Source organism: Mizuhopecten yessoensis, unplaced genomic scaffold (genome assembly GCF_002113885.1).
Source record: "Mizuhopecten yessoensis strain PY_sf001 unplaced genomic scaffold, ASM211388v2 scaffold11039, whole genome shotgun sequence".
NCBI classification, from domain to species: Eukaryota; Metazoa; Mollusca; class Bivalvia; order Pectinida; family Pectinidae; genus Mizuhopecten; species Mizuhopecten yessoensis.
In genome coordinates, this window is record NW_018408848.1 from 884,981 (window position 1) to 912,980 (window position 28,000).

The window sequence follows — 28,000 nt, forward strand, 5'->3', positions numbered from 1 at the left end:
GCTGGAAGGTATAGAAATGTGCCTCAGGAGCAACGACATTGTAGAGAATGTAACTCCACTGATGTAAAAGATGAATACGATTTTTTATTGATCTGCAGTAAATTCAAAAATCTTAGAGAACGGTTTATTAAGAAATTTTATTGGAAAAATCCCTGTCTTTAAAGCTATTCAATTGTGAAGTGTCCAAAATTGTAAAGCGTTATGTATGCTAAAAAAATATATGTTTGAAGCAAACAAATTAAGAAACCCTTATTTTTTTCACATGTCAATATCCACTGTATTTATATCAGAGAATCGTGTATATATATTATGCACGGATTCTAAGGCCTAACGTATGAATAAAAACTTGAAACTTGAATCGTGGGGGCAATTAAACGGACATCGGTGCCGAGTTCTGTATTATAATACGTATAGTAATACGTTCTGACTTGCTATTTTAACTTCTGTTTATGACTTGATCAATATAAATTGTATCGATTATGATTTTTTTATGAGTTTTAGTGTCTCATAAGCCAACCAATAATGGCTGGGTATTGATCGCTTTTTACTTTGTACATTTTATAATTGTGATTTGTATTTTACTGTCGATCAATGCGTGACACTTTAATAAACTATTATTTATTAATTATTTATCATTGCTATAAATGATAGATGTCACTCAAACTAATTACTTAATTGTTATCGTGTAAATGTACTTAACAACATGCTTATATTTGTGATATCAGTTAATTAAGACCTAGGTCTCGGACTGTATGGGTGTGGTTTTGGATACTCTAGAAATCACCCATCGATCAAGAGAAAGTTATTCTAATAAATTTATACTTAGACCATATTCATTATCTCCAAAACTTTTACTTTTCAAATTGTATAACAACACCCTACACAATTGTTGTGTTAATACAATGTATCAACATTATCCTGATGTATTGTATTGTAAGATGGACGTCACACACAATGTTTAATCTCAGGTTTTCTCTATATCCCATAAAACCCATAAAACATGTAAAATTACTCTGAACACCTTAGTTTAGGTCCACATATAGCTGTAACAAATGTTCAGGTCCCTGTGATCAGATACTGTAATTGAACGTTACAATTTGGTTATTGATATAGTATGCCAAGCATGAATCACACTACATCTAATATCGTGCTGAGTCACCTTAAAATCTTTAGACATGTTTCAATTTTTGACTATCTGTGCGAGTAACTCCCCTTTATGGTCACACGTCAATTTGAAATTATTTCAAAATCGATATGGCGTACTTTGATTGAAATAACGAAACACATCCGAGAATAAAATTGTATAAAATTGTTTAATGCAGAACGTGGCGTACACAGATCTTTTATGAGCTAGGTTATGACAAGATACCCAAAATCATTTGTTTTGAAATAAATATGAAACAATGTGCGTAGAAATAAATTTTGGAAAACAATATCTATTTTCCACATTTGTTTATTGATATCAAGATATCTAGATTGTGTATGACCAGTCAGATGCCGACCTCCGTAAACATTACAACAGACATGAATACTTACAGGATCAGGGCGTTTCAATCACTATTGACTTGTAAGATATGCATAGTTCATTGCTATAGTGACTCGCGTTGATCGAAAAACATTTTGGTTCAACTGACAATTAAGTGTTTGTGATAAAGAAGATAATTTGGACATAATGCTATAGTATGTTACAGAACGACAGAACTTTTCTTGCTGTGCACTAACAAGCTTGTTCAGTGAATATTCCGGGATGTACGTGGCCAATCAAACACGTCTACTGTATTGACCCTGTACCAGCTTACTGTGTCAAACAAATGTATCTATATATATTTGCACTCTATCGTCTAGTGTAGGTATAACAACTGTATAATAATGGAACTTCCTTTATGAATTAGTAACGTCTTTATATGTGTATTAAAACAACAAAAAGACGATATGTTTATATGAAAACAACAGATTTATTGTACAGGGTCTTATAAACAGTGGCAAACAACGGAAACTACTGAATGATGCTAGCAAAGTCAAACAACAGAACAACATGTAAATAATGAAATGAAATCGGCAATCCAAGGTTATGTATTATTACACAACTCGACGACGTATATCATTACGAAACGAAATAAAAGCGAAAGAGAATTTAACATAACCTTGAATTTGCCAACATGCACATTAAAGTGACGTAATTTTGATATGGCTACTGTGAATCTGCGAACCGACAGTGTTCGAGGCGGTTCACGTGCGTAGATAGTAATGACGTCATGCCAAACCACTCCTCTTTTCCTTTGTAAAAAAGAGGAGGTTATCAACATCGCCACGAGAAAAATAATTACTGAGTGCGCATGAACTCATTCAGTGAGGGTCATATTATACTGTTCAAGAGTGTGATACTATTTGCCTTATAAGAATTTTCGTTGCGAAAAAGTGCACGTGTTTGGAACAATTTTTTAACATTACCGTTACTTAATCTTTTTCATGTTATAAGTCAGCGTCTCGTTCAAGGTAGCCTGTCTAATCCGAACGTTGCAAAATCCGGAAAATTGCGCAACCAGACAGTCACAATCTACAGCCCTACGTAAACTTGTGAAGATGTGTAAACTTCAGCATGATCTGAAGAATGAGATTTGATCCTGAAGTCTTCGGCTTAGACAGGCTTACCCGCATATTACAGACAATGCCAAAACATGCAGCAAACGATCGACTTGTTTTATAATTGGACTGACCGGACAGATACAAGGTCAAGGTCCGGAAACAATTGTTCACAATAGTGCACGCATCACTGGACAACGTTAATGATAAAATTGGACCAGTAAGTCGAAAATAACTCGAAATGATTGTAACGAAAACCATTTAATCAAACAAAGAGATGTTTGCCTAGTCAGGTGATTTGATACTACTTTATAAACATGGTAGTTTCCCCATGCATACGAAAACAAAGTAGTCATCTCATCACAAGCTCACATTTGTTGACACTAAATTCCGGTACTTTTACATATAAAATCTACATTTTAAACGCCATATTTTGGAAATCTTAACTGCGAAACGAAAATTGAAGATTTTATAACCAAAAATGCGTTCACATGTCAAAATTGTGTCAGATATGTAAGTAAAACAGCGCTTATTTTTCTGTAAGTACTAAAACACTGGCACATTAATAATTGCAATAAATCGTTTGTACATGTACATTGTCAATCAGACCCGTGTATTTTGATAATCATAGATTGGAAGGTGTTGATGACCTCGTCATCAAGTCTCTAGAGGTCACTCTTACACAAAAAGTCATCAGCTAAATAGTAAACTATTTTTTTACTGATCGACCATCAACACCTTTCCCCGATGAGAAATATGTTCAATATCTTTATACATACATAATGTAATATCAATCACTGCCATTTCGTTGTCTTTTCACATTTCTAAGAAATGTTTGTCGTTATAAACCTCTTATTGGAATGCAGCGTTTCTTTCTTCAAAACTTTCAAAAACTTAAAAATGCAAAATCAAAAATGAATATCTCCCTTCGAATAATAACGCTTCACTTATTTGATGACGTAATGTACACTTATCCCATGGCTGTGCTACACCTTATGACAGAGTTTGTGACAGAGTTACGCCCAGACATCTGAACATTTTGCAAGGATTTTTTGAGTTCCGAGGACACATGACCTCCAGATTTTCTGCCATTTTCTTGTAATTGTGCAAATGAGCCAAACATGGCGGTGTCAAGGTCACTTCTAAGACGATCGAGTTCAAGTTGTAAGTTTTCGGTGTCATATCCGGTTTCGGTCAATGACACGTCACCGTCGTCTTCTGGAATATAGATACTAGAATAGTCAGACCACTCCGTGCGAGATTTAGCATACTCCGCTCTTGACCTTGTTAAGTCGGCCTGTGACCTAGACCTCGTTTTGAGTTCCTCGACGATTTTGTCATTTACATCATTCAAAGCGTCTCGGATAGCAGTTTCCGCTTTGTTGTCTCCTGATAGCAAACAAAATATACATGAAATTATCACTTTTTAATCGCTATTTCATTAAATGCCATATTTTGTTTTTAATTATTATAATTTTGTATAGCTATCTGTAGTGTTTTCCGTATTGCTGTTTGAAGGTTTCCATGGTATCAACACACACGTGATAAATCGACAAGAGAGAAACTAAAGATATTTTAAATAAGGACATATACAAAAATGATCGGAAGCCTTCAGAATTATAGCATCATACAGTGTATAAAAAGTTATCTTGTATTGCGTTACCTTGCATTCTAGCCTGATCCATCGCTCTTTCGAAAGTGTTGAAGGCCGCATGGTACTGACGCAGCTTAACTGTAAAACAGAGAAACAATAATGACCATAAACAGTGAGACATGACATTACATAAACTGGCAGTATAGCATGTTACACGAAAATTAGAATACATAATTTTTCTGACTTAGTATGTATTTCAGAGTGCCACTGGCTTAGGTTTCTCTTGAGTGATTCGGAAAATGATATGCACAATCACATTTTGGTGAGGTCTTACAAGGCCTTTAGATTCCGACTGTTTATGACTTGTTATGTTTTCAGCAGTGTGTTTCGCTTTTCGTTTTCTTTACCTTCAGCGACCCCTAGGAGAACTGAACTCTGAAGCTGGTAGTTCCAGTCGAGTGCCTCTTCAGCCGCCTCAACGGAACGACGCGCCGCCTCTCGGGCGTACTCGTACTGGCCAAGTACCAGGAAACAGTTCCCGAGCTCGTGGTACAACCATGCGGACTCAACACGGGTTGTACAAAGCTGTATCTTCCTGGAAAATCTGTGAGCGGAACCAGAAATATAAACACATTTGCACGGACGTATTATAATTAGGAAAGCTACAAAGCGTTACTACGAGTTATATTTAGAATATCAAGTTTGAAAAGCAAGGGAACCGTATTCTGAACAAAAAAATGGAATGTTAAGCACGGACAATGTCTAAGCACATATGAGTGTAATGTCATTTAGAAAGAGAGAACTAATAACAATATGTTATGTTATACTGAAGTAGCAATTGGTTACAATAATGACATTTATTATGAATACTTTCTATAATGCTGGCTCTACTATAAATTATATGTATATATTTGACGCTGAAAACGATATTCATGATTGGTTAACACTAGTATTGTGATATTCAATACACCTCGTATTAAGTTATACCATCGTTATATATTTCCCCGTAATTATTAAGTAAGGATTTTACAATAGATACAGACTGATTTAGTTTCGATTGAGTACTTACACATCTAGAGCCTTCTGGTGCTTGCTTTGGAACACGTAAATTCTCCCGAGATTTCCTAGAGCACGTGATATGGCCTCAGAATCGTTACTGAAAGTACAAGTTCAATATTATGATTTTACCCGCACTATAACGTGTAAATAAGTAAATTCTGTACACTACAACAAACATTCCCATGTTTTCAGGTCTTTATCCATGAACTAACCTAAACGATGCTGTTAAACATCGATATGATGTCCTACGTTCAATTTACCATCTCGTTTACCGCCAGCGTATTTCATGTTTTCTTAACCACTCGTTTACATACCGAACCCTTTATAACGCCAACATGGAACATTTGTATCAGTATAACAAGGTTTTCCTTTACATGTTCAGCAGTTATCTCATGGTTTACAGTATATTATGGTAGCTTACTTCCGTTCGCCGATGTCGAGATCTCGCTTGTGGTATTCGAGACCAGTGACGTAATCCCTCATTTCGATGGCGGCGTTTCCTATGTAGGAGTAAAGCTTGGCAGTGAGAGACATTACGTTCGGAATTTCCTCCATATTGTAGCTGTTCATAGTGTTCAAACAAGATTCGGCTTTCCTGGCGCATTCGGAATATTTTCCTTCTACGTAGGCTGTAATGATAAAGTGATGAAACTTCAGTGCATTGTACATGTAATCGATGAACTTATTATTATTATACTTCACTTTTAACAGTGTTGAAATATGTACAACAAATGATATCATGATGCCAATAAACTTTTTTTCTGATTGAAAAATCTAAAGAAACATTGCAGCAATTCATTTGCATTTTGGAAAACTTTTTCCGTGATGCTAATCTTCATTTGAATATCTGGAAACCTGGAATGACAAATTTTCCGACACTTACCGAATTCGACATCCTCCATGACTTTATTGATATACGAAATGATTGGTTCTCTTCTGATGCGACGTCGACCCCGATTGTATTTTGACATGTCCGTATTAACATAAGGGAGTTTGAGGGTATTTGTCGGAGTCATAGTTTCCTCTGTAACATCCTGACTCCTACGTCGTGCGCTTCCGTTCGATTTAAGGTCAATTTCGCTGTGACCTTTATAGGTGCTAAAGCTGATGTTGAGTCCGGAGTCGGAGTCAGATGACGTGTGATGTTGACTCAGGTTATCCTTGAGTGTGTTGTTTCGCCCGCGCTTGACCTTCAGGTTATTTTCCTGTCTGGGTCTCCGTATGATGGGTCGCTGGGAACGTTGTGGGTCCAATGTGTCCTTCAACTGTACTTTCTGTCCTTCAAGGACATGAACGAACTGGGGCGGGTTGGCTTTGCGAGAGTTGGCCTCAGCGGCCTTTTTCTTGTCAAGATACCTGAACCAAGATCCTGGTGGCATGGGATCTTTTTCTTTGGTTTCTTTACCATCCTTGTGTATCTTTGTCGACTTCGCCTTAACAGTGCTGGCATTGCTCGTGGATTTTAAAGTAGAAGGTCGTGTGCCGGGAGCTTCAGGGGGGATAATCCGTCCCTGGCGTACCCAGTACAACACACGGTCATACAGGAAGTTTAAACCCGTCTCCGCCATGTTGGTAAGGTCTACACTTCCACGAGGTACGTCTACAATACAAGTAAATAGTATGGTAGCAGTATACAGTAGAAATGGCCCGACTCTGATAAGCAAGGCACATGTCGAGGAAATGTAAACACAGCGGATTTATCCTACACAACACATGTATACATGTATATATATTTGTAAACTGCATTACATTTACAATACATATAAAGTACTGAGAAGTGTATAAACCTCTTTTTTCTATGTGGGTCACTTGTGTGAAAACCATGGTTACCACATCAAATATTACCAAACAATGCCAAAAATTGCTATTTTTGACCCAAAATTTGACCCCCGCAACTAGTAATTTTTTTCCTAAGTTCTGTCTGAGATTAAAGATTACCTACCTGGTTGCAGAATTATCTGGCTCCCAGTAAAGTTGTAAAATTTGATTTTTAGCAATTTTGCGTCGTGTGCTGTTGTCAACATTTTACCTCCTGTAAGGCTAGCTTTTCATGTGTAGGCACCCTTTCGGATTATGGCCAAAATTTTATCCTCGAACCAAAAAAAACTTCTTTTTTTTACAAATGTGAAGCTCACATAGCCCACTTGATCATGCTTATACCAATTTTAGTACAGTTTTTTTTTTTTTTTTTTTTACATATCATTATACAGGGGTTAGCCATTTAACAAAAATATCCCCCATGGCCACAACCTTCTACTGTATACTGCTACCTATGTATAAACGGAAAAAATCATGTCGTCATATCCGTTATATAAAGTAATTAAGTATCTTAACCAGTCTTCGTCATTCTGAGTTCAAACAATTTCAATCTATTAATAAATGCTTAATTGGTTGCAGCTTGCACTGGTGTCAGTGATTTTTAGTGGATTTGTCGTAAATCGTATTTTTATTTCGAAGAGACCTGTTTTTTTTAAATATTTGCGTTTGTCTGAATGTCTCTGTCATGCCACATCAACGTCTTCCTGTATAACATGTATTTATAGTTATTTTATTGTTTCTATATTACCATACTAGATTTAGCAGTTATACAAATTCCCTAATTACAAACCTGCCTGCTCCATGAGTTTCTCTAGGTACTTTTTATCGCTGTACATCTTCCCCAGCACCTCCTTTATCCGTTTCTCTGTTACATCCTGGTCATCCGTGACCTTGGGAGGTGTTGGCGAGGGTTGGTTTAAATGTTCGTTGGAGCCACGCCCCTGTTCCATGCGGACCAATGGGTTTTGTTGTCTCTGAGGGAAGGTGGGTGTTGGTGCATCTCTCTCAGATGAGTTAGCAATCGGGGAGAGCTTTGTTATGTTGTTCCGTCTTCTGATAGGATCCTTGCGGTTCTAAAATGCGAATTTAAATACCAAATGTCATTATATCTACATTGTAATCAATACGGGACAATAAACATATATAAAAATTAACCTTGAGGGAGTTTCTAGAGAAATATACCGACTATCGCTATAGAAATAGTCTTACCTTGGAGTTGTTCAGGAGCATAGACAAATCACCAGCTTGTGTTATATTCCTTCGTCGACCTGTTTAATGTAAATAATGAATACAAAAATAAGTAAATATGACACTGCATATCACAACCACAACACGCCCTTTAAAGACCATTCCTTTTTACATTTCTATAAATCCCCACCTTTTTTGAGGATACATGTTAAAATGAATGTTTTATTTAAACTCAATCGTCCAAAACAACAAGCCATTCAAGTACATTTCTTCGTTTTTATTTAAAATTATTCTCAGTTTTCCCTCCAAATTGTCAATAGAGTACATTTCGATTTTCTGATATGAAAACATCGACCATTATATGTACCAATATATTGATGACGTAAGTCTGACCACGATAATTACCTGATGTCGTCAGCCTTACTTACCTTCGACAGGTACTGAAAACATGGCTTCCCTGCGATTCATAAGTCATGATTATAGATTGAATTTTTGTTCTTTCGAAAAAAATCAGTCGTAAGATAAGAAATACATTTATTTTATCTGAGAAATGTCTTCACGTTAAATAACTCTAGAGATACCCATTATATCAATATGCTATCAAAAGATGATACCAGACCATTGAAGCTACCCCAGTAACGTGACATCTAATCAAATTGAGTTTTAATATGAGAGTTTCATTAGCTAGTATATAGCTACATACAGGTGAATAGTTGTCTCTACAGAATCAGTATCGATAGTTTAACTATCTTGCAAACAAACATGAATTAATGAGGATCACACAAAATGTTTAAAATCTGACCGGAAGTACCGCTGTTAAGGGCTTCCGAGGATTTGTCGACTCCCTCCTGGAACTTGCGTAGGTCCGGTCTCTGTCTATATCCTTTACCATAGTACACAAGCGCCGACTCATAGTTCCGTTCTGAGAATTGCAATTCCGCCTTTTGGTAAAGAGCCTGAAACAGTTAATCAGAAAATGGTGTGTTTGGTACAAAAATCTTCTTATTTTTCTCTTACACTTACTTTGTGACTGAATGGACACGTAAAATCTATATTTGGACGTGAAGATGTCTGCTGTAGTATACCACGTATCACATGTATACTTTTGTAAAGGATGACTAAACGTATATACCAGTTTTACACGTACATGTACACTATTGTAAGGTATTAGGACGTAACGTTTGTAAAGTAAGGTCTTTTCTCGTATACCATCTTTACGCGTATGTATATAAGGACGTAATGGAAGGTCTGCTACAGTTACTCACCTGTACTCACCTGTAACGTAAGTAACTGTACCTATAGTTCTCTGGAATCAACGTTATCTGAACTAACGTTTAGAGATGATACACTGTAAGTTGGAATATTAGGGAGAAATGTAGTTGTTGGAGTAGATCTAGTCAATCAATAGTTTATTTACTCATCACTTTCTTAGTTAACTTACTGTTTTGTAATCAGTATAGACTAGTTATCTTCCTCTGACGTCACTGTATCACTTACTGTCATCCACTTACATGCCATAGAGAGTTTGTTATATTGACCTGAGTATCGTTTGTTGCTAGATTTCTATTATCTGGACAATCGCAGGCATAAGACTATCATCTTTAAACATCGGAACGTGTTATAGGAGAAGGTGTAGATAAACAGTATAACTTGGACCTAATCATAAGTTCATGTTTGGGCAATTTTGTTTAAACTCTCATGTATTAAAAACAATTCCACAATGATTTTGACAGATAGTTCATATGTATTTTACATGAATGAAAATAAGCTGTTTTCACACGCCTATAGTATATACTATTAACACTGCCTCCTATACAGCTCAGGACAAGCAATACACCCATTTATACAGATATAGTCATGTTTAAATAAATTGTTTTCGATTCATTGGTTAAAACAAACTCTTTTGTTTTCAATATCACGACATTTTTTATACTGTGAGATATCTGATCACGTGATTGTAGCATTTTATGACTTTAATGCATAACGTCAAAAAACCTAAATCACCGTGTAACAATGTACAAAACCCCTCTCAGTTGTTCAGAGACACGGCAATGTGTGATGGCCGCAATTTCATTTCAGGTCAGGATCAGGCGGTATTCCAAATGTCATTTTTCTAAAGTTGGCTCCACAAAACATTAATATAAATAAAAAAATCTTTGTCGTCAAAACACCAGGCTTAATTCGATATGCGGTTTATTAGATATTTGGCGATTTTCCTGCGGCTCTATACATGCAAGTTAAAACTTAATCAGATTTTAGCAGGCATATACAATGTGTCCATGTATTAATTCGTGTCAAATAAAATTTGAAAAGAAAATGAAACTTAATTAGATTAAAATTATTTGAACATGACATTTCCTTTTGGAGACAAGCCCATATTTTGAGGTAACTATGTTTATTTGTTGCTTAAGGTCGTGGCGTGATCTAATGGAAAAAAAACCTACGCATTTCATTGTGGCCATAGAAATGAAAAAACAAATGCATCAAATGATCAATTATCAGACACCTGAGTAGATTTAATTAACAAGAAATTTACATACACTGTATTTCAGTAGAATATGCCGAATACCAGGCATCTATTGTTTCTCAGCCATACTATTTTGATGATGTAAAACATGTTAATATCAGTCAAACGATATGATTTGTTCCATTTAGATGATAAATCTAATTGAAATTTGCGAATTTCAGTTCATTAGGAAAGAAAAAAACATTATTTACAAAGCTGACGAATCTATCTAGCTTAAATTAATGACCATACTGTTAACAATTAAGAATGGCATTATAATAGTTTGTAAGATAATTGGAGACGGGAATACTGATGTGTGAATAGGGCAATACTTACTATCATTATCAAAGAATTTGAAACATTATTTATGAAACAATTCAGTTCGTGTATAACCTACATCGAACCTTCAGTCTTAGAATACAGTGACAACCGACAAAACATAGTATACAAGCCATTTTAGTAGATTTGGGTATTGGTGTTGTTTGACAGCTTCGTACATGTATTTTAACCTGATTCTATCAGCAAATTTGATTGTCGGCGATATCCTTGGTATACACGTACCATAGTCTTTACTCCTCCTAACTCGACCATTGACAGCAAACGCTCACGTGAGCACGAGCGCTTATCATGTTGACGATCTGGACAGTAAGAACAGGAGCCCCCTAGACGTCCAAGTACTCCGTGGTCGATACGTAATGTAATGTTTTATTTATTTATCAGCCTCATTTAGTTCAGAAGGTTTAACGATAACAGCTCTGACGACCAACGAACAATGGACCCTTTCTTCCCTTTATTGTGGAAAACGCAACAAGACGTAAGGATAATACATAAATTTCATGCAAAAACAGATTTGCATAAAACGGATGATAAAACGATAGAAATGTGGACATTTAACCTTTGTTATCAGCCCTTTGTTCAACAAACCGAGGTTTTTATCTAATTTAATTAAGCTATCTACCGTGTTTATTAACAGATACACGGTACACAAATCTTTATTAAGAAACAATGTCAGGGTTGAAAATAATGTAAACTATAATTTGCATGCTTACAAGTTTTAGCTTCGAAATGACGAGTCAAAATATGTTTGGATTTGAAGATCATATATGTACATGTAGTTGAAAATATGTTAATCTTAGTTTATCTAACCACTACATTGCTAATTTCCTTTTACCTATTAAGCAGCATACTAGTTTGGCTGTGTATTATACAGTAATAACATTTCGCCGAACGAAACACACAGCGTATGACATAACTATGTGCTGATATCGGGTATTTTGGCAAAAGCCCACTTGGTAAGGTTGTACATTTTGAAAGCTCTCCCGTTTCAATACAGCACAATTGTCCTACAAGCATGCCTCGCGGCGATTACGTTAATTACGGACGTATCTCCTTCCTACATAAATAACATATATCAGTACACTGTTTATTTTACTGCAGAGAACCAGTATATGGAAGGAGAAATACTGAATGTGCTTGGAATTGTATAAGACATTGCCAGATTGTTACAACATTTATTCATACTTTGTATTAATGTGATATAAAAATATAAATTTATTACCTCAAGACAGGTGGGATCCAGAGCTAAAGCTGAGTCCACATCTAACATCGCCTTCCGGTTCCGGCCCAGCAGCTGATTGCAGCGTGACCTGGCGACGAAAGTCTCCGTGTTGTCCGGAACAAGTTTCAGCGCCTGTAAATATAATGAATAACAGGATATCTGTTACTGAAAGTACTTAAAACATCATAGGAGCTTCAAAAATCCATTATGGTTGTGATATCGAGTCTTCAGCTACCTCAACATCAGTATCATGCTTTATGATAAAATCTGCTTCGATTTATGAAAGCGGAAAGTAATAAAACAAACTATAGTTCCTTTCAAACTATTTAAAATAACAGAAGCATAGATGAAACCGTGTCCTTCCTGCCGGGTACCACCGTTTTAACGTTGATATGCATACCTTGCGTTTCGCCGCCCCGGTGGCAGGGAACCGGCCCTCCATGAATATTATTTTCATTTTGAATATCCAATGTGTCCTCTACATCTAAGCAATAAATACACTGACATCCCTTTCAAATGTTCAAAACGTGTACACATCTAGTGACGCATCACAAAGTGTACGCTGACTTCTCTCTGCGGTGAAATCTTAATGTATACATGACCCGGTGCTTAGTCACTTACAGAAACAGTTCATGTTATGTTTCATAACTAAAGCGTCGTCCAATTCCGTATCGTTGAGATAAACAACGGGGATTTAGGTAAGATTTTGCATTAAGCCTTTCACCTGTATATGTATATGCGCTAATGCCGTGTAACGATATATTGTGTATAGTAAGTCCAAACTTAAAACCAGGTAATCCTTGGATTAGTTCAAACATAAATGTTCTATAGAGGTAAACACACTGATTATTATATTTTGTAACACAAGCATGTTTAACATTATTAATTGGTTACCTTTCCGGACTATAACGAGCATCACCACCGTCTAACTGTAACCCAACTTCAACATGCAATACTTTACAATGAAAAAATTGAGTCACTGATATTTTGAAGCTTTTAAGAAGACACATACTGTCCTGGGTTAAAACGGATAGTATTAGATAGGCAGTTTGTTATACTTTATTATAAAAAAATGTGAAAAGTATTAACTTCATATATGTACATTGGATGAAACTATCATAAAGAATTTTATGATAAAAGTGCTAAATTTGAACTTTGAATTAATATATCATTACATGTATATTCGTTATTTTGCGTATTTTAACCTACAAACTTTTATTTAATCTATACCATCGTGTGACATAAATATAATTAATATCCTGGAACTATTTGTGTAAATTGTTTGTATTTAACTTGTGTCATTTTAGATAAGTTCTATTTATGAAGCTATTCCTTTCAAGTCGACATGCGTCATTGTTGTCATATTAACTCATGCATTTACTTTGTCCATCTTATACCATATATCTTTCAACTTAATTATATTACGTAAGAGGATTAACTTGCATTCAGTCTCAGACAAAGGACAGCTAAATTGGCTTACCTGGTCAGGTACGGCCGAAGTCTGAAAGGCCGATTGCTATGAATGACAGATGTCACTCAAACTGATTACTTAATTGCTATATATTGTGTAAATGTACTTAGGACACGATTATGATTTGTAACTTCAGTTAGGAGCAAGGCATCGGACTGTACGGGTGTGTTTTTGGATACTCAGGAAATCACCCACCGACCTAGATAAAGTTATTCTAATAAATTTATATTTGGACCATACCACATCTCCAGAAACTTTTACTTTTCAAATTGTATAACAATACCCCACAAAAGTGTTGTTATAAAACTATCGATTCTAGATCTGGAGGGAACAGACTATATAATATTAAGACGTTTCCTTGTTAATTTCTCTTCGAGTTGCTATCTTCAATGGTATCAATCATACGATAAGTTGTCACACGACTTTGTGTTTATATTATATATACATATGCTTATAATTACAATAATAAATCATCTAAGTTATACAAAAAAGTTCAGTGACCTTTGGCGTCTGAAGTCCCCATAGCACTTGTAATATAATCTTATTATCAGTGGCTAACGGCTCGTGTATATTTAGACCACTTATTCTGAAAAGCCCTGTCCTTATCGATGCGGCAGTGGTATCTGCATCAACGATTCTGTACAACAACAAGAGTATAATACACAGAAAAAAACATGACCCCCGATTCGTGTCTAAACAGTGTCAGTACAACTTGAACAGCTTTTCCAGAGATCAAATCAGATATCAATGGATGTAAGAATACGCTGTCAGATGAGTTTCCATATCTAATATGAACATTGTTCGGTTGGGTAATTATTCATCATATTTTGAATAAGTATTCAAATAAATGGTCCTAGTGGGGGATTAGGTACGAGTTAAGTACGGTAAGTAAAAAATTATGAAACGCTGCTTACTTTTGGCGGTCAAACGTATTTCAATATTCTTCATGGTACCCTATCTAAGCTTGATTTATTTAGTTTTTTCTTTATTTTCTGTTTACAATTATAGTTATCTTTGGTCTATCCGGCATATACCTGTGACGTATTGTTATCTATGTCTTAGTTTGGGGTCTGAATTTGACGAGAGACACGACTAACGCCAGGTAGAGCGCCTGGTTGATGATGTCTCTGCTTCAGGTGTTTATACTGGTTAGACTTGTTCATTATTTCGACAACGGTAGTCACAGCATGTTACAGGAAAAACCGAATATGTTTTAATGTTTGAACCGTTCGTTACTGATGCGTGGAAGATACGGATTACGCTTCAATAGTTTTTGTCTTTTGAATTCGTTGGCGACGAATATCAGAAGAGAAACAATAGGACGGAAAGCTATAGAAAAAAAGTAAAGGATAAATATATAAGTATTGTAACGATGGCTGCAACGTATTGTTTTTGTATCTGTCCTATCCAAATATTGTCATGGTGAGTGTAACTCATTGTTAATGGTGTGTCTGATCACGAATATCATTATGGTAATATGGCGTTGTTCTTCTGTATGTTGTTGGAGTTTCCGATATGCCCTCAACAGAGAACAAAGATTGCAGCTCTGGTAATGTATGGAGAAAAAAACATATCGGTGTGTCAGTTTTTGTAACTTAGGTAGAATAGACAATAATGCCATTATTGTACTGCTTGTGTTCTACGTAAACCTTCATGCTGTTTTTAGAAATATAATCACAACATCATATAAATAACTGGAAAGACATAACCGTATCTTGCGTCGCATCTTTAAAGGTGTGTTTTTTCGTAGGCATGGGTGTTTAAAATATTTGCAAATTATTGCAATGCACCATTCGGAAGCATTAACAAAACCGCGTTAAATGAACTCCGGTATAAAAAATGCAAAAAAGCCGCATTTTTGTAGATAGTTGGTGTAGTCATGACAACCAACAATCTCCCCACACGGAATGCTAGCGGTTATATTGATATCATAGTGAACATTTAAATGACACCGTCTAGAGGCGACACACTGGTGAATTGTTTGTAGTAGCCACAATATGGGCGGTAAATGGCATGCGTTTTATATCAATCCAATTTATCAGATCCGATATTAATGACAGGTCAAACAGGGGTCAAACCGATATCATGTCATGACGTAACTTCCGTTACGGAGTATCATGTAACCGTATATCAGTTAATGTATACCCCCTGTAAATCATTAGGAAGACCCGAATGTTAAAGCCTGATTAGCTTCACATCAAATTAACACGAGCCAAAATATTTCTAACGGGTACATTTTTAAGATCATGAACACATACCAATATTTTTGAATAAATAAAAATTGAATATTAATATCTGAAATCGAAATAATAATAATAAATACTGTTTGTGATGAGCTGTAATGAGAGTCTACCAATTGACACCTTCCCCGTTTGATAAAGTAAAAATCAACAGAAATTGACATACAATTCTCCTCGTGTTACGTTTTGATAAGGTCGGATATATTCTATACATATAATTATATATGCTTATTGTTTTAAATACATAATGTATTTCTTCCTTGCATTTTACTTGCTAGAGGCGATCTAGATACAGTCATTCTTATATACGTACTATTGAAAAATGATCACATTTTTATGGGATTTATTGGGATATATATTAATTTGAATATGTCAGCGATGTGGGCCTCGACAATTACAGGTCATAGGCATTATGGTGATAAAACAATGTTGTGTACCCGAGTAACGTTCCCTTTGTTTGTTTGTACCCGATGTTTTGATTTATCATTGGATAGAATGCTGTCGTCTTATTCTTAATGTTTTAGAAATGGTGCAGACCACCCGAACAGATGACAGATAAAGAGGTTGCATCGTTACTTTCACAGGAGAGTCTAACACCGTCTATGTTTATATTTAATTATGTGACTTTACTTGTGTTTGTTATTTGTAGTTGACGAATTAAAAACCTTGCAATTAAGTATCATGAGTACACTTTCGTAAAACTAAAATGGAAATAATAACTTGTACTGCTGGTGACATTATTTAGGATATGACATAAAGTCGTAACGGTATATTCGTTATATACGTTATATTTGGAGCCACAAAGTACCGAACTATAGACAGATGTATTGTCAACATGTTTTACAGTTATTAGACATGGGTAGTCGGTGAAATCCTCTTGATTTATAGTATAAAGTGCGATTAACTTAACGACTTATTTGGCAATTCCAGTCTTGATCCAGTTTCTATGTCATCGGCAAAGCAGAGGACGCTTACCCTTCCGTAACATTTAGTGTAATTATCCTTGTAATTTTTAAAGGGTATTCGTGTTAATGGTTCGAGTTAGAATTACGGGTTTGCTGAAAATCCGGGTTTTTTTTTTATTCAATAGTGATCAGCATGGGGTGTTAATTTATATTTAATTTAATTGAACACAAGATATACGAAATTTAGCGACCACAATTATGCATATTTAGGCATTTCCCTTCAGGATGTCGGAGTTCAAAATCGTAAAGAGTTTTAAAAGTGTAAGATTATAGCAAGATACATATCCAAACAACTGGAAGTATAAATCAGAGATCTATGTGCTGAAGCCGCCTAGATAGTATAATTTTAAAATTCAGACATTGCATCAAAGGTAAAATAGGATTTCCACATAAGTCGTTATTTATGTTCATCACACTTGATACAATATAACCAAGAGGATTTGTTCGACTACCAACTTAGCAACCTTAAAGCCTTTAATTATACCTCGTTCGAAGATATTGGGCTTACAAACGTACCATAAGCGTATGTGTGGAACCTTGATATCCCTATCTAGACCAAACTAACCACTAGTGTTATCTGTGTAATTCGGCCCGGTCATCAATATGTATCGATCTCAGCTCTGAATACAATACAGAAAAGAGCCGGTCTATCCTGTTTATTAATTTCAATGTTTACCAATGTGGTATTGTAAATATTCCATACATAATAGTAACTACTTTAAGCTTTTGTTCCAAGTACTGGGAATCCATAACGATTGTGAACTTCAATTAGTGTGTAGAGTGAAAACGATGAGTTAAGCGAGGTGTACACAATATTGATTCTTCATGCCATAACTTGTCAAACAATACGTTTAATAATGAATATGAATTCATTATCAATTAGGAATAGAGCAAACGTGGATGAAAAAAACACCAAAAAATGTCTTAAAATAATAATAAATGTAAAAAGTGAAATTATATTACAAGTTTCAACAAACGCATTAATAAGTTGATAGAGGAGACATGCCTCTTGTTTCTGATATTCATGAGTCATACCTTTTTTTCTTTCGATGTCTATGTATTTCTCGATATTGCCTTTTCCTTTCAACCTTAATCTCAAAGTTTTCTTGAGTGGTAACCCTAATTTTTGTCTAATAGACCTTTTCCAAACCCTAAACGTCATATTCTTGACATATATGTATTCCATTTGCTTAAGGAAAATTGAAGATGACCTAAACAGAATAGTAGCTACACAGTATAGCGGTTATATTAAACTGTAGGAAATTGAAGTCATATGTTAAAGAATTAAGAGAGTAAGCTGGAAAAGAATCTTAAACCACTTCAATACACAATTACAAAAGCAGAACTCGTTTGCGATAAACAAAATGCAAGAGCTGTTATTTGCTTACGCCTATTGTGGTTGGTTGACAATGGTGTCCCCACATGAAGGAGTAAGTCCAGGGTCGTATGAGAGTGTTGTGTCACAAAAAAATGTCATAACCTGGATACGGTGTTGTGATACCAATCATCTTTCATATTTTTAAAGTTAGAGGTAAATAGTTGTTAATGAAGTGTTAAAAGAGGTGCAGTAAATTAACGTATATATATCAGTACATATTTATGTCAGAAAATTGCTACTTTTTTTTTTAAATTATGAGAGGTTGAATTGGAATACATTCCCGTTATGGGTCAATACTGTTGATTAAACAGTATTTTCATGAGTTAGGTCCACTCAGTTTTAATCAACATTAAATTCTAATAGATGGTAAACGTTCTTAGAGCCTATTTTAAACTTGCATTTTGTATAGCTTAAGGATGTACTCTTCTGAGGTTTCAGTCACGTTCAAGTCTCGTTTTGATCTGGTGTAACGGGTTTGTAATATTTAATAAATTATGATAGGTTTAATAGCAAACACACATCTGAAAAACGTGTCAAAAAACTGGATGTCTGTTGTGTGTAGATTTTTTTTACAAGAACTTGAAAAATATTACCAATTTTGAAAAAGTGTATTTATGTGAATTTCTTGCGCTTCACAAAGGGCAAAATTTCACCTTTTTGACACTAGATTAATCACTTAAATTGTCATTGTGTCACCATATTTAAATGCAGCAGGTTCAATTTTGCTGTTCAACTTTATAATGTTCAATATGATTAAAATAATATGCAAAAAAGTGGAAAGTTATATATTATTGGTGGTTTTTTTTTACATGTTAGGGTAACTGAAGCACTTTTGATTTTTGACCCCGAAAAAGGTGAAAAATAACACAAATAATAATGGGACTAAAAAAGAAGCACACCGACCCCCCCATTTTTGTGGCTGTTTTAGAAAGAGAAACACAGTTTCTTTTGATTCATTGAATACCAAAATAAGTTTAATACAGGATTTTTTTTTATATCAAGCGTTTAATCTGGAAAAAATGGTGAAAAAATGTGCATTTTTCATTGAAAAATAAGGGGTAGGGGTAACTAAAATCGTATTTCTGAGTAAAATGAATAAGATTAAGAAATTTTACTTCTATAATTTAAAAGAAAATAATATTTTTATCAATTCTATAAACATTCATACAAAACCCGAAAATTCACCTAAAATCACCTATTGTGTTAAATTGGTATCTTTGACCGATCATAGCACAAAAACGAACACACGGACATGTACATTTTTTTGGCATTTTCTACTATGCCGTTATCACCTTTTTACAAAAATCAATATAAGAAAAAAATTAATACAAGAATTTTTTGACTTCTCAGAGGTGTACATCCGTAACGTAATGTTTGTTGATAGTTTCAATATGTGTAAGGCAATAGACATCGCAAGTGTTACGTTAATATTATTGACTCTAAGGGGAATTAATAAACAAGTCAAGTTGAAATAATTTTAAGAAGTCGGCAAGTTAGAAATTGTCAGTGTAAAGTAGAATGATATAATAAACATGTGATTTATAAGGCATTTCTCGGTTGATTATACACCAAAGGAATCGTGTAGATATAGTACATTTACAGGTTTGCAATGTAGTAAACCATTGCAGGTTCCTGTCCATATTCAAAACTTTTGACAAGGCCAAGGTGACCTTAGGTCACAAACATTATTTGTTATTCGTGACTTTTAACGTTTGGAAGTTAAACACTTAGAAAAATTACCCTATGACCTAATGACCCTTCCACTCATGATGAAACTTTCAAACTGTTACTATACAAATGCTTTAAACCCCTTTAAAACCTGATTTAACGATGTTTACGTGGGGAGTAGCGACAAACCTAGCCGCACTTCTGATAGGTAAGGCGACAATGTATCAAGTGGACAGCAAATATCTAAACGTGTTGACATTTCAAGCCTTTTCTAGTAGTGTCATGATAAACCCGTGTATTCTAACCATCTTGAAGTACTCGGCAACGACTCGAAGTCAAATAGTTAAATGCGACACTTCAATGGAACCTTAAGAAACGGACCAACCTAAATCCCTCCCGTAAATTAGTAGATACCATACAAGTCAATTGGTACTTGTGATATGTTGTACTCTTCGCCCAAATGTACATAATAGAATCACCCAAATGTACATAATAGAATCGCCTTTCTTTTGATCTCGATTATTCCGATTGGTGTAAGGGAATGTCCAAGGTATAATTAAGATAGTGCTTGTCGCTAACACACACGTCTATGTATTGGTGTACATAGAGGTGTGTCGTAGCGACCATATCTCATCATTTAGACGGATGTTTTACGTTTTCATTTAAGTGTTTTGACACTAGTTTACATTTATGACTTTGGTTAGAGTAAAGCTGTTTTATAGATGATTTATTTCTACAAATAACTTTTCACTGTTTTTCCTGCTTAAATAAAAAAAAAAAAACGAAACATATCAAAAACTCGCACACATTAGCCTTGATAGTTTTTTTTTGAAATATAACAAATGGTCAATTTGGTCAAAACATTATTTCTTCATTGCAGCGATGATTGACAAAATATCACAGGTATAATCTTCACATATAATGATATGTCTCACTCGCATTTATAATGACTAATTTATACCGTTTTGTTCTGCAATTTATACTGCTTTTCCTTTCCTTATGCTTTTTAATGCCACTAAAAAGGAAACGATCCGTACGCTAGAAACTAGGTTTCTCAAAATATAACAAACAGATTAGTCAATGATTTATAATTGATGCCAATTATATTTCACTCATGTGAAAGATTATCACTGTAGCCTCAATATATCCTGTTATTAGCATTCATATTACCAAATATAGAAAAGAGACTCAAAACTAAACAGAAATACATATCAATATTTTTTTTATTTTTTAAAATGTAGTCAACTAGCCCATCTTACGGTATCAAGTATAAATATAAGGAATACAGTAAATGAAAACAGCAGTGTCAGTTTTATGCCTTGATTTTAAATCTCTGCTAAGATTTAATTTAATTTCTGCTGAAATATACCCATCTCGAATCGATTCAAGTTCCTGATACAATATTCCATACGGGTTTCACACTTTAATTTCCAACATGTGCCTTCATTTCAGATCCCAATTACAAGCGCATAAAGTCAGGAAAAGTGTTCCCATTAACGTTTATAAAATAGCAATAAAAGGAGACATAATTTATATATGGCATTTAGAGAACAATGCTTAATAGTTCCTAAATGACTTCCGATGTTTTATAATCTACTTGTTTCCTAAAGAGACACGTTATGATTATGTTTGTGTTGTTAGAATCAGGAGAGTAAGTGGACAGGATTTCCTTTCTGTATCTTAGTTCTTAGTGAACTCAACACACAGTCCTACTGTGGAACTGTGTTCTCGAAAGATATTAATAATCTACTCCTGTGATTATATACATCTAGTCAACAAAACGTTCAAGGCGAGGAACTATAGTGATTTAGTATCTTTCCGTCCGCTCAATTTAAAGAAAGAGATCAGACATTGGAGAAATGTATAAGCATACTAACTAACTTAGATACATCCATGAATCCACATTTAGCAACATGTAGACTCTATTTTTCTATTTTAGGCAGCAAAATTCATTTTGAAGCCGCCTGATGAAAACCCTTAACTGCATATATTTTCTACCCCGTTTCAATGATATCGTCATATTCCTTACTGATATATGTGTGATAAAAGAATGCCATTCGTTTCATTCTAAAAGAAAATAAGGACGTCTTTGACATTACTGCAGATCCATTGTTTTCAAATTTCAAACAACAGGATTGAAGTACAGCTAGTAACGTATTCGTTATGTTAGTGCAATCACACTATGTTCCTATAGTGTCATGATTAAATGCTATTTAGGACATAGGGTGTTTTATAGAAGATTTAGCCTGTACATGTGCTCAAACTGATGTATAGACCCATACACGAGTTTGACTTGTCATACATGTACTACTTTTATGATTATTCTTGTTATTTTTGATATTGATTCTTCTATCGTCATGTTTGTCTGAATAATAACACCATATCAAAGAAACAACCCCTTGTTTTGATATTATCAAAATAATCAGTTATACCACTGATATCTAGTACATGGAGTTGGATACTTACTGAGCTGTAGGAATCCATGGCATTTTCGTACTCCGCTTCCCCCATAAACTTATCACCCTCCCCACGGTACATCTCTAACATGTACTGCTTCCGCTCCTGCGCCTTGCCGCCTGCGGCTGGCACTTTCGGAAGCTGACGTGGATGCCGGGGAAGAGTGGGAACTGCAGCAGGGTTGACGTCACGGCCATGGAGAGCAACCGTATCGGTACTACTGAGGATGTTCACTGATATCGAGTTGACCGACGTCCCCGTGGGTCGGGGAACTCGAGGCAAGGCACGTGTTTGGCGGGCACCAGTTTGAGCTTCCGGTGGTTTACATGGTGGCACCGGAAGCATTCTACCCGATCGGGGTATGTGCGCGTCATTGAAGTTGTGCTGTAACTTGCGTAGGTTCCTGGAATGGTTGCTAGGTTTCGGCGAGGAAGCCCGGTGTCCGAGCAGGGTCACGGTCATTATGATAACGTTTACTCGTTTATAGCTCAAATGTTTGTTACAAAAGAAAAACAATATTTCTAAAATAAACGAACTACCACCACCAAATATTGCAATAACTGTCACATCAAACTAATCACGACAGTCGTCGGTGCTAGGAAAATCCAAGCTAGCGCATAAAAGCGTCACATTTTGATTGAGATATTAAAATCACAGACTAAGAATCCGAACTTCCAGATGTGTTACACCGTAAATGGGTAAATGAGGTTCCATCTTTACAAATTACTACCTCGTCTTTTTGTTGCAGTGTGAATCATCCAAGTCTCTCAATTTGATTCTCGAAAACGCTCCTCTCTGCGCATGCCAACGCTCGTGCTGATAGGGAGCCGGAAGCGGTCAATGGCCAATCTGAAAATGAAAGTTATCAGTAATAGTGTTCTTATCGTTGAGGTTCAAATGTTCTGCTACAGCGTGATGAAAATGTCTTTGTGTGCGAGTTCGATACATACATTTAAATGGCCGCGTTAATATTTGTTCCCAAGATTATATTTGTCGACCGGCCCGGTATGATGTTCTGATATAATGTCGAATAATGACACATTGTACCCCCACCATACCAAGCTAAGTGCTGTGATATAACTGTAGACTACTATCTAGAAGATAAACAAAGTATATCACAAAATCAGACCATGGCATGATTCAAGTTTATTTACTCGATATAATCTTTAATCAAACAGAACCTGGAATTTTATGATTTCGTACCTGATCACTCTGTAATTCGGTAAGATAATATCAAAATTTACAAAAATTGTGACAGGAGAAAAAAATGAAAAAGAAACATTTAAATGCGAACTATACAGAGCTACAAATCAGGCCAAATCTACGTATATCAGATTTCTGTTTTGAAGCGGAAATCTTGAATTTTCACAGTGCGTTGCTTTTTTTTTTAACTAAATTGATTTTTTTTGTCGCGCAGGTGTCACTATATAAACTGTGATTGTTAACCTAAAAAAGTTAAGGTTTTATCCACCCATACATTGCAAAATATGATATCTCAGTTAATATATCGTTCTCAATATGCGTAGCTAAATTCATTAAAACAAGTAGAACAGAATGCTGAGAGTTACATATAAAAGTTACCTGTATACCAATCGCGCACCTGTGTATTACGGTACTGTTGAGTGTGTAGTCAGTTTTCGCCAAATAATGTAATTTATTTGAGAGAATTATACTGGTCGTTTGGTATTTATAGTTCCAGATGATTAGTGAGCATTACCAATATAGGTAGTGAAATAATTTCCATTTCCAATAAAACTGCAATATGACTGTTGGTCAGAGGTGTATGTGTTATTGTGTGGCGAGGGTTTTCACCGAGGTTAACCTTTTCACACGATAATGCTATAATCTTAATCCTCTGATATGTTTAACCAGGCCGCGGTCATCAGCCTGTCAGACTTGACCCCACACTAATTACAAAGTATCAAAACAGAGACTATAATAAAAAAAAGGAGACACTCGTATAATCTTCTCTAACTAGACTCCTTTTTATTAATTATTACATGTAGGTAATATTTGCCAATTTGAATATCAAGTCATTTATCGAATATCATGATTTATTATGTAACATGATATGTATAAATGGATGTGTAATCATGAAGAGTTGAGTGCATAGATCAATATTTTCTTTGGTAAATAAAATAATTTATTTTTTATTTTTTAATTAATATGGTTAAATTAGTCGAGTAATCTTGTTGAAAACAATCGTCCAATATTATTTATTTAATGACGAACGATCAATGAATTGATTTGTTTTTATTTGTTATAATGATATTGTTCTCTGATTTTGTGATATTTTTTTCTCATTTAGAGCGTACAACACTATATATGGATACGCAGTACATTTTTATTTGATCTTGAACGATTAAAAATACGAAGATTGGCAAGAAAAAGCAAGATAGATGTTAGAATCTAAACAATATTACCAATATCGTATCGAATATATTCAATAAATGCTGTTTGCTCAAGTTTGTCAGGGATGGTCTGCCGAACATTCTTAGTATGATAATAAACATGTATGGAGATGGGTTGTTCATTTCATAGTGGTTTTAAATTGAATGTTAATGGACATGATAAATAAGGAATGATATCACCATCATCGTCATCATCTCGTTAAAAGGATCCAGTTATGATATAAACTGCGCCCTCCACTATACCTGATAATATTCAAATTGTGTTATTTACGCAGTTGTTGATAGAATTGTCAATAATGTTCGGTTGTACAGTTTCTAATAACTTATGTGATAATAAACTCATATGCATATAGGTAATTATCATAACGGCGATGAAAAAAAAAAAATGAAATGTTTAATATGAAATCATCATCGTCATCATTTTGTTTATATGATTATGATTACAAATAAATTACGTTTTCTGCTATACATGATAATATAACATTATCGCACCTAGCATGTGCCTTGTCGATGTAGGGTATCTAAATATAGGCCTACATTGCTTGTGTAGATCAACTGCATGAACGATTGTAATGATCGGTCTCCATCGTCTCTCATGTATAGTTTGTTAAAACTAATAAATAAACCGCATTTGTTCTAATATCGATTTTGTTTTAAATTCAAACTGTGCATTTCTTGTGACGTATATCAAATCATAACATCAGACTATAATTTAAAGTCGTAAAAGCTGACACTTCAAATATGTTTGCGGGATTATTTATGTTTTATGGGTGTTGTGTTTTATTGAAATGAAAATACAATGTATGTTTTCCATTCCGTTGCTAAAAAGTCAAGATAAAACAGTATGATATAACAATTAGTTAAAGGTTATTTTTCTAACTTAAGGATAGCAGAACTAAAGCTTTTAATGGATGTAAATATAAAGTTTTGTTTGGATATTTTAATGGTTTTTTGTTGTTGTTTCCGGTCTTAATACAGGGAAGATAATCATGTTTTGTATGTCTTTATCTATATATCTCCACAATCAAGTGATGACAAAGAGGTAAGTTAAGTACACTGTAGTATGCCCACAATGCCGGTATGTGACAGTATGAGAGAAAACTTGAAGTTACTGATGACATAGAGTTAAGTTAAGTACACTATAGTATGACCACAATGTCCGGTCGTAGTCAGCCGGAGTTGACTTTACATTATACTGGCCAATTATTGAGTACATTCTTCAATGGAACGACGAAAACATCAACATTACCAAAGATAAACAAACACGATTTAAACCCCGGACTCGTGTTTTTATACATAGTATGAAAGAAATCTAATCCATTTATTTGTATACACAAATTCAATGTGTCAATATTTACCCTCCGTAAACACCATATACCAATTTTATAAACATATTGATACAAACGGCGCCCATGTAAAATAAACGACAGCATCGGAGTTCAGTATATCGAAAGCTATGAATCCGCTTGTCAATCGAATCAGACAAAGATTCATTTGCATGTGTGATACACCAATTGTACATACATTATTATATTGAACTGTAATGACCCACTTATAGATTCATCATTTTATTTGCTGTCAGCTTTTGATTTTTTTCTCACACAAATGTTATTTTCTGCACACGAGAATAACATACTATGGAATTTAAGAGATATATCACTGATAATTGATTAATATTAAGTATGTATTTGACGAAGTAAATTAACCACATCAAATTTTAGAACTTTTATTCACTATAATTTTGGGCATATTATTTGGTTAATCTGATAGTTATGGCTTAATAATGGTACACAAAATGAGGTAAAGAGGCTGTCCAAATGAAAATATTCTTGTGAATAGAATTTCGATTGCTTTTAACGTGTGTTATTAAAAGGAAATTTATCACTATTAAAATGCGTTTTGGGAAGTAACGACCGTAATATATTTATTGTATGTGATCATTGACATGGCGAGAATGATTCTAAATGTAAATCACAACCGTTTGCAAAGGAGATAGGGTCACTTAAAATTTCTCAAAGGGTTAAGATCCTATATACCATACAGCTGACAAGCATAGAAGATCGTGTCATTATATATCAGGAAAATATCACAATGGGTTATTATAAACGAAGATAACGTTTAGAATTAAGACCAATAGGGAGAGTTTTCCTGTTCCCAAAAAAATGCAGTTTATTATGATAGATAATTAATATTACTTTATACAAATTCAAATGTGAAAAAAGAATACAGTCAAAATAAGAAAAAGCAAATTGAACCTTAAGCATATTGAAATTTTCAGCTGCAGGAAATTCTTATAATGGCACAAAATTGTATTAACGTTATAACAAGGTTCAACTAATCTGGATACATCATATGTTTTGCATTATCAATAAAAAATTACTTGCACGAGAATTTAGTACAATTCTGCTTAAAGTAAGAGGTGTTTAGATATTTTATACAAATTAGACACACACGGAATTTCTTTTAGTACGACATATATAATATAAGAATCGAATGGATATCCTTTAGCACAAATTTGATATTGATTTTAATCATAGCAGTAGTTTGACGTGGCACTTATCACTACTTATACAATAAAAAGCAAATCTATCACAGTACTTCTCTATCTGTATACCATCCACCATGGGTATGGTGTAAAAACAGCATAAATATTTGTTTCACTAGACTGATATTCTAATTTCCTACAGTATATTTTTATGATACAATGTTAGTCAATGCTTATGCATACAGAAGACACTTCTTTCGATTTAACATATGTATAATATATATCGGGTCTCATTTGATACTCACTGTGGTCAATCACTGCTGTGGTCAGCTTCAGCGGACACTTGAGGTCAATCCGTAGCGTCCAGCGCTCCGGTCGTACTCCCTCTGTTACTATGTATACACAGGATCAACTCGGGGATAAATTAAAATCTGTAGAAAAACACATTAACCAAATTTTAAAACAAAAGAAACGCACTCATTAATACCGGTTTACTAGAACCTGTATTAGTTACCTGTGAGCAGGACGATTAATAAGTACACATAATCAGTCATTAAATTACCCTACTCACAATGGGTAACTGGTCGGTTGTGCGATCAAACGGGGTACATGTGCTGAT

General features: G+C 34.7%; 1 protein-coding gene across 4 annotated transcripts; it reads right to left on the reverse strand.

Annotated features, from left to right (window-relative positions):
- Positions 1-1,934: 1,934 nt before the first annotated feature.
- On the reverse strand, positions 1,935-27,994 carry LOC110464884 (tetratricopeptide repeat protein 25-like). 4 transcript variants are annotated; one of them, XM_021520343.1, is made up of 12 exons: positions 27,687-27,994; positions 22,495-23,334; positions 12,307-12,438; positions 9,054-9,198; positions 8,264-8,322; positions 7,845-8,127; positions 6,120-6,836; positions 5,658-5,865; positions 5,247-5,333; positions 4,585-4,781; positions 4,247-4,315; positions 1,935-3,972 (listed from the first exon to the last, which is right to left on the reverse strand). In XM_021520343.1, exons 2-12 carry the CDS (start codon positions 22,945-22,947, stop codon positions 3,554-3,556), a joined length of 2,769 nt encoding a protein of 922 aa, XP_021376018.1. In that variant the 5' UTR covers positions 22,948-23,334; positions 27,687-27,994; the 3' UTR covers positions 1,935-3,553. The 4 variants fall into 4 exon arrangements, with proteins under 4 accessions (XP_021376018.1, XP_021376016.1, XP_021376017.1 ...); XM_021520341.1 differs by having other exon boundaries at positions 9,045-9,198; XM_021520342.1 differs by lacking the exon at positions 27,687-27,994 and having other exon boundaries at positions 9,045-9,198; positions 22,495-23,517.
- Positions 27,995-28,000: the final 6 nt, after the last annotated feature.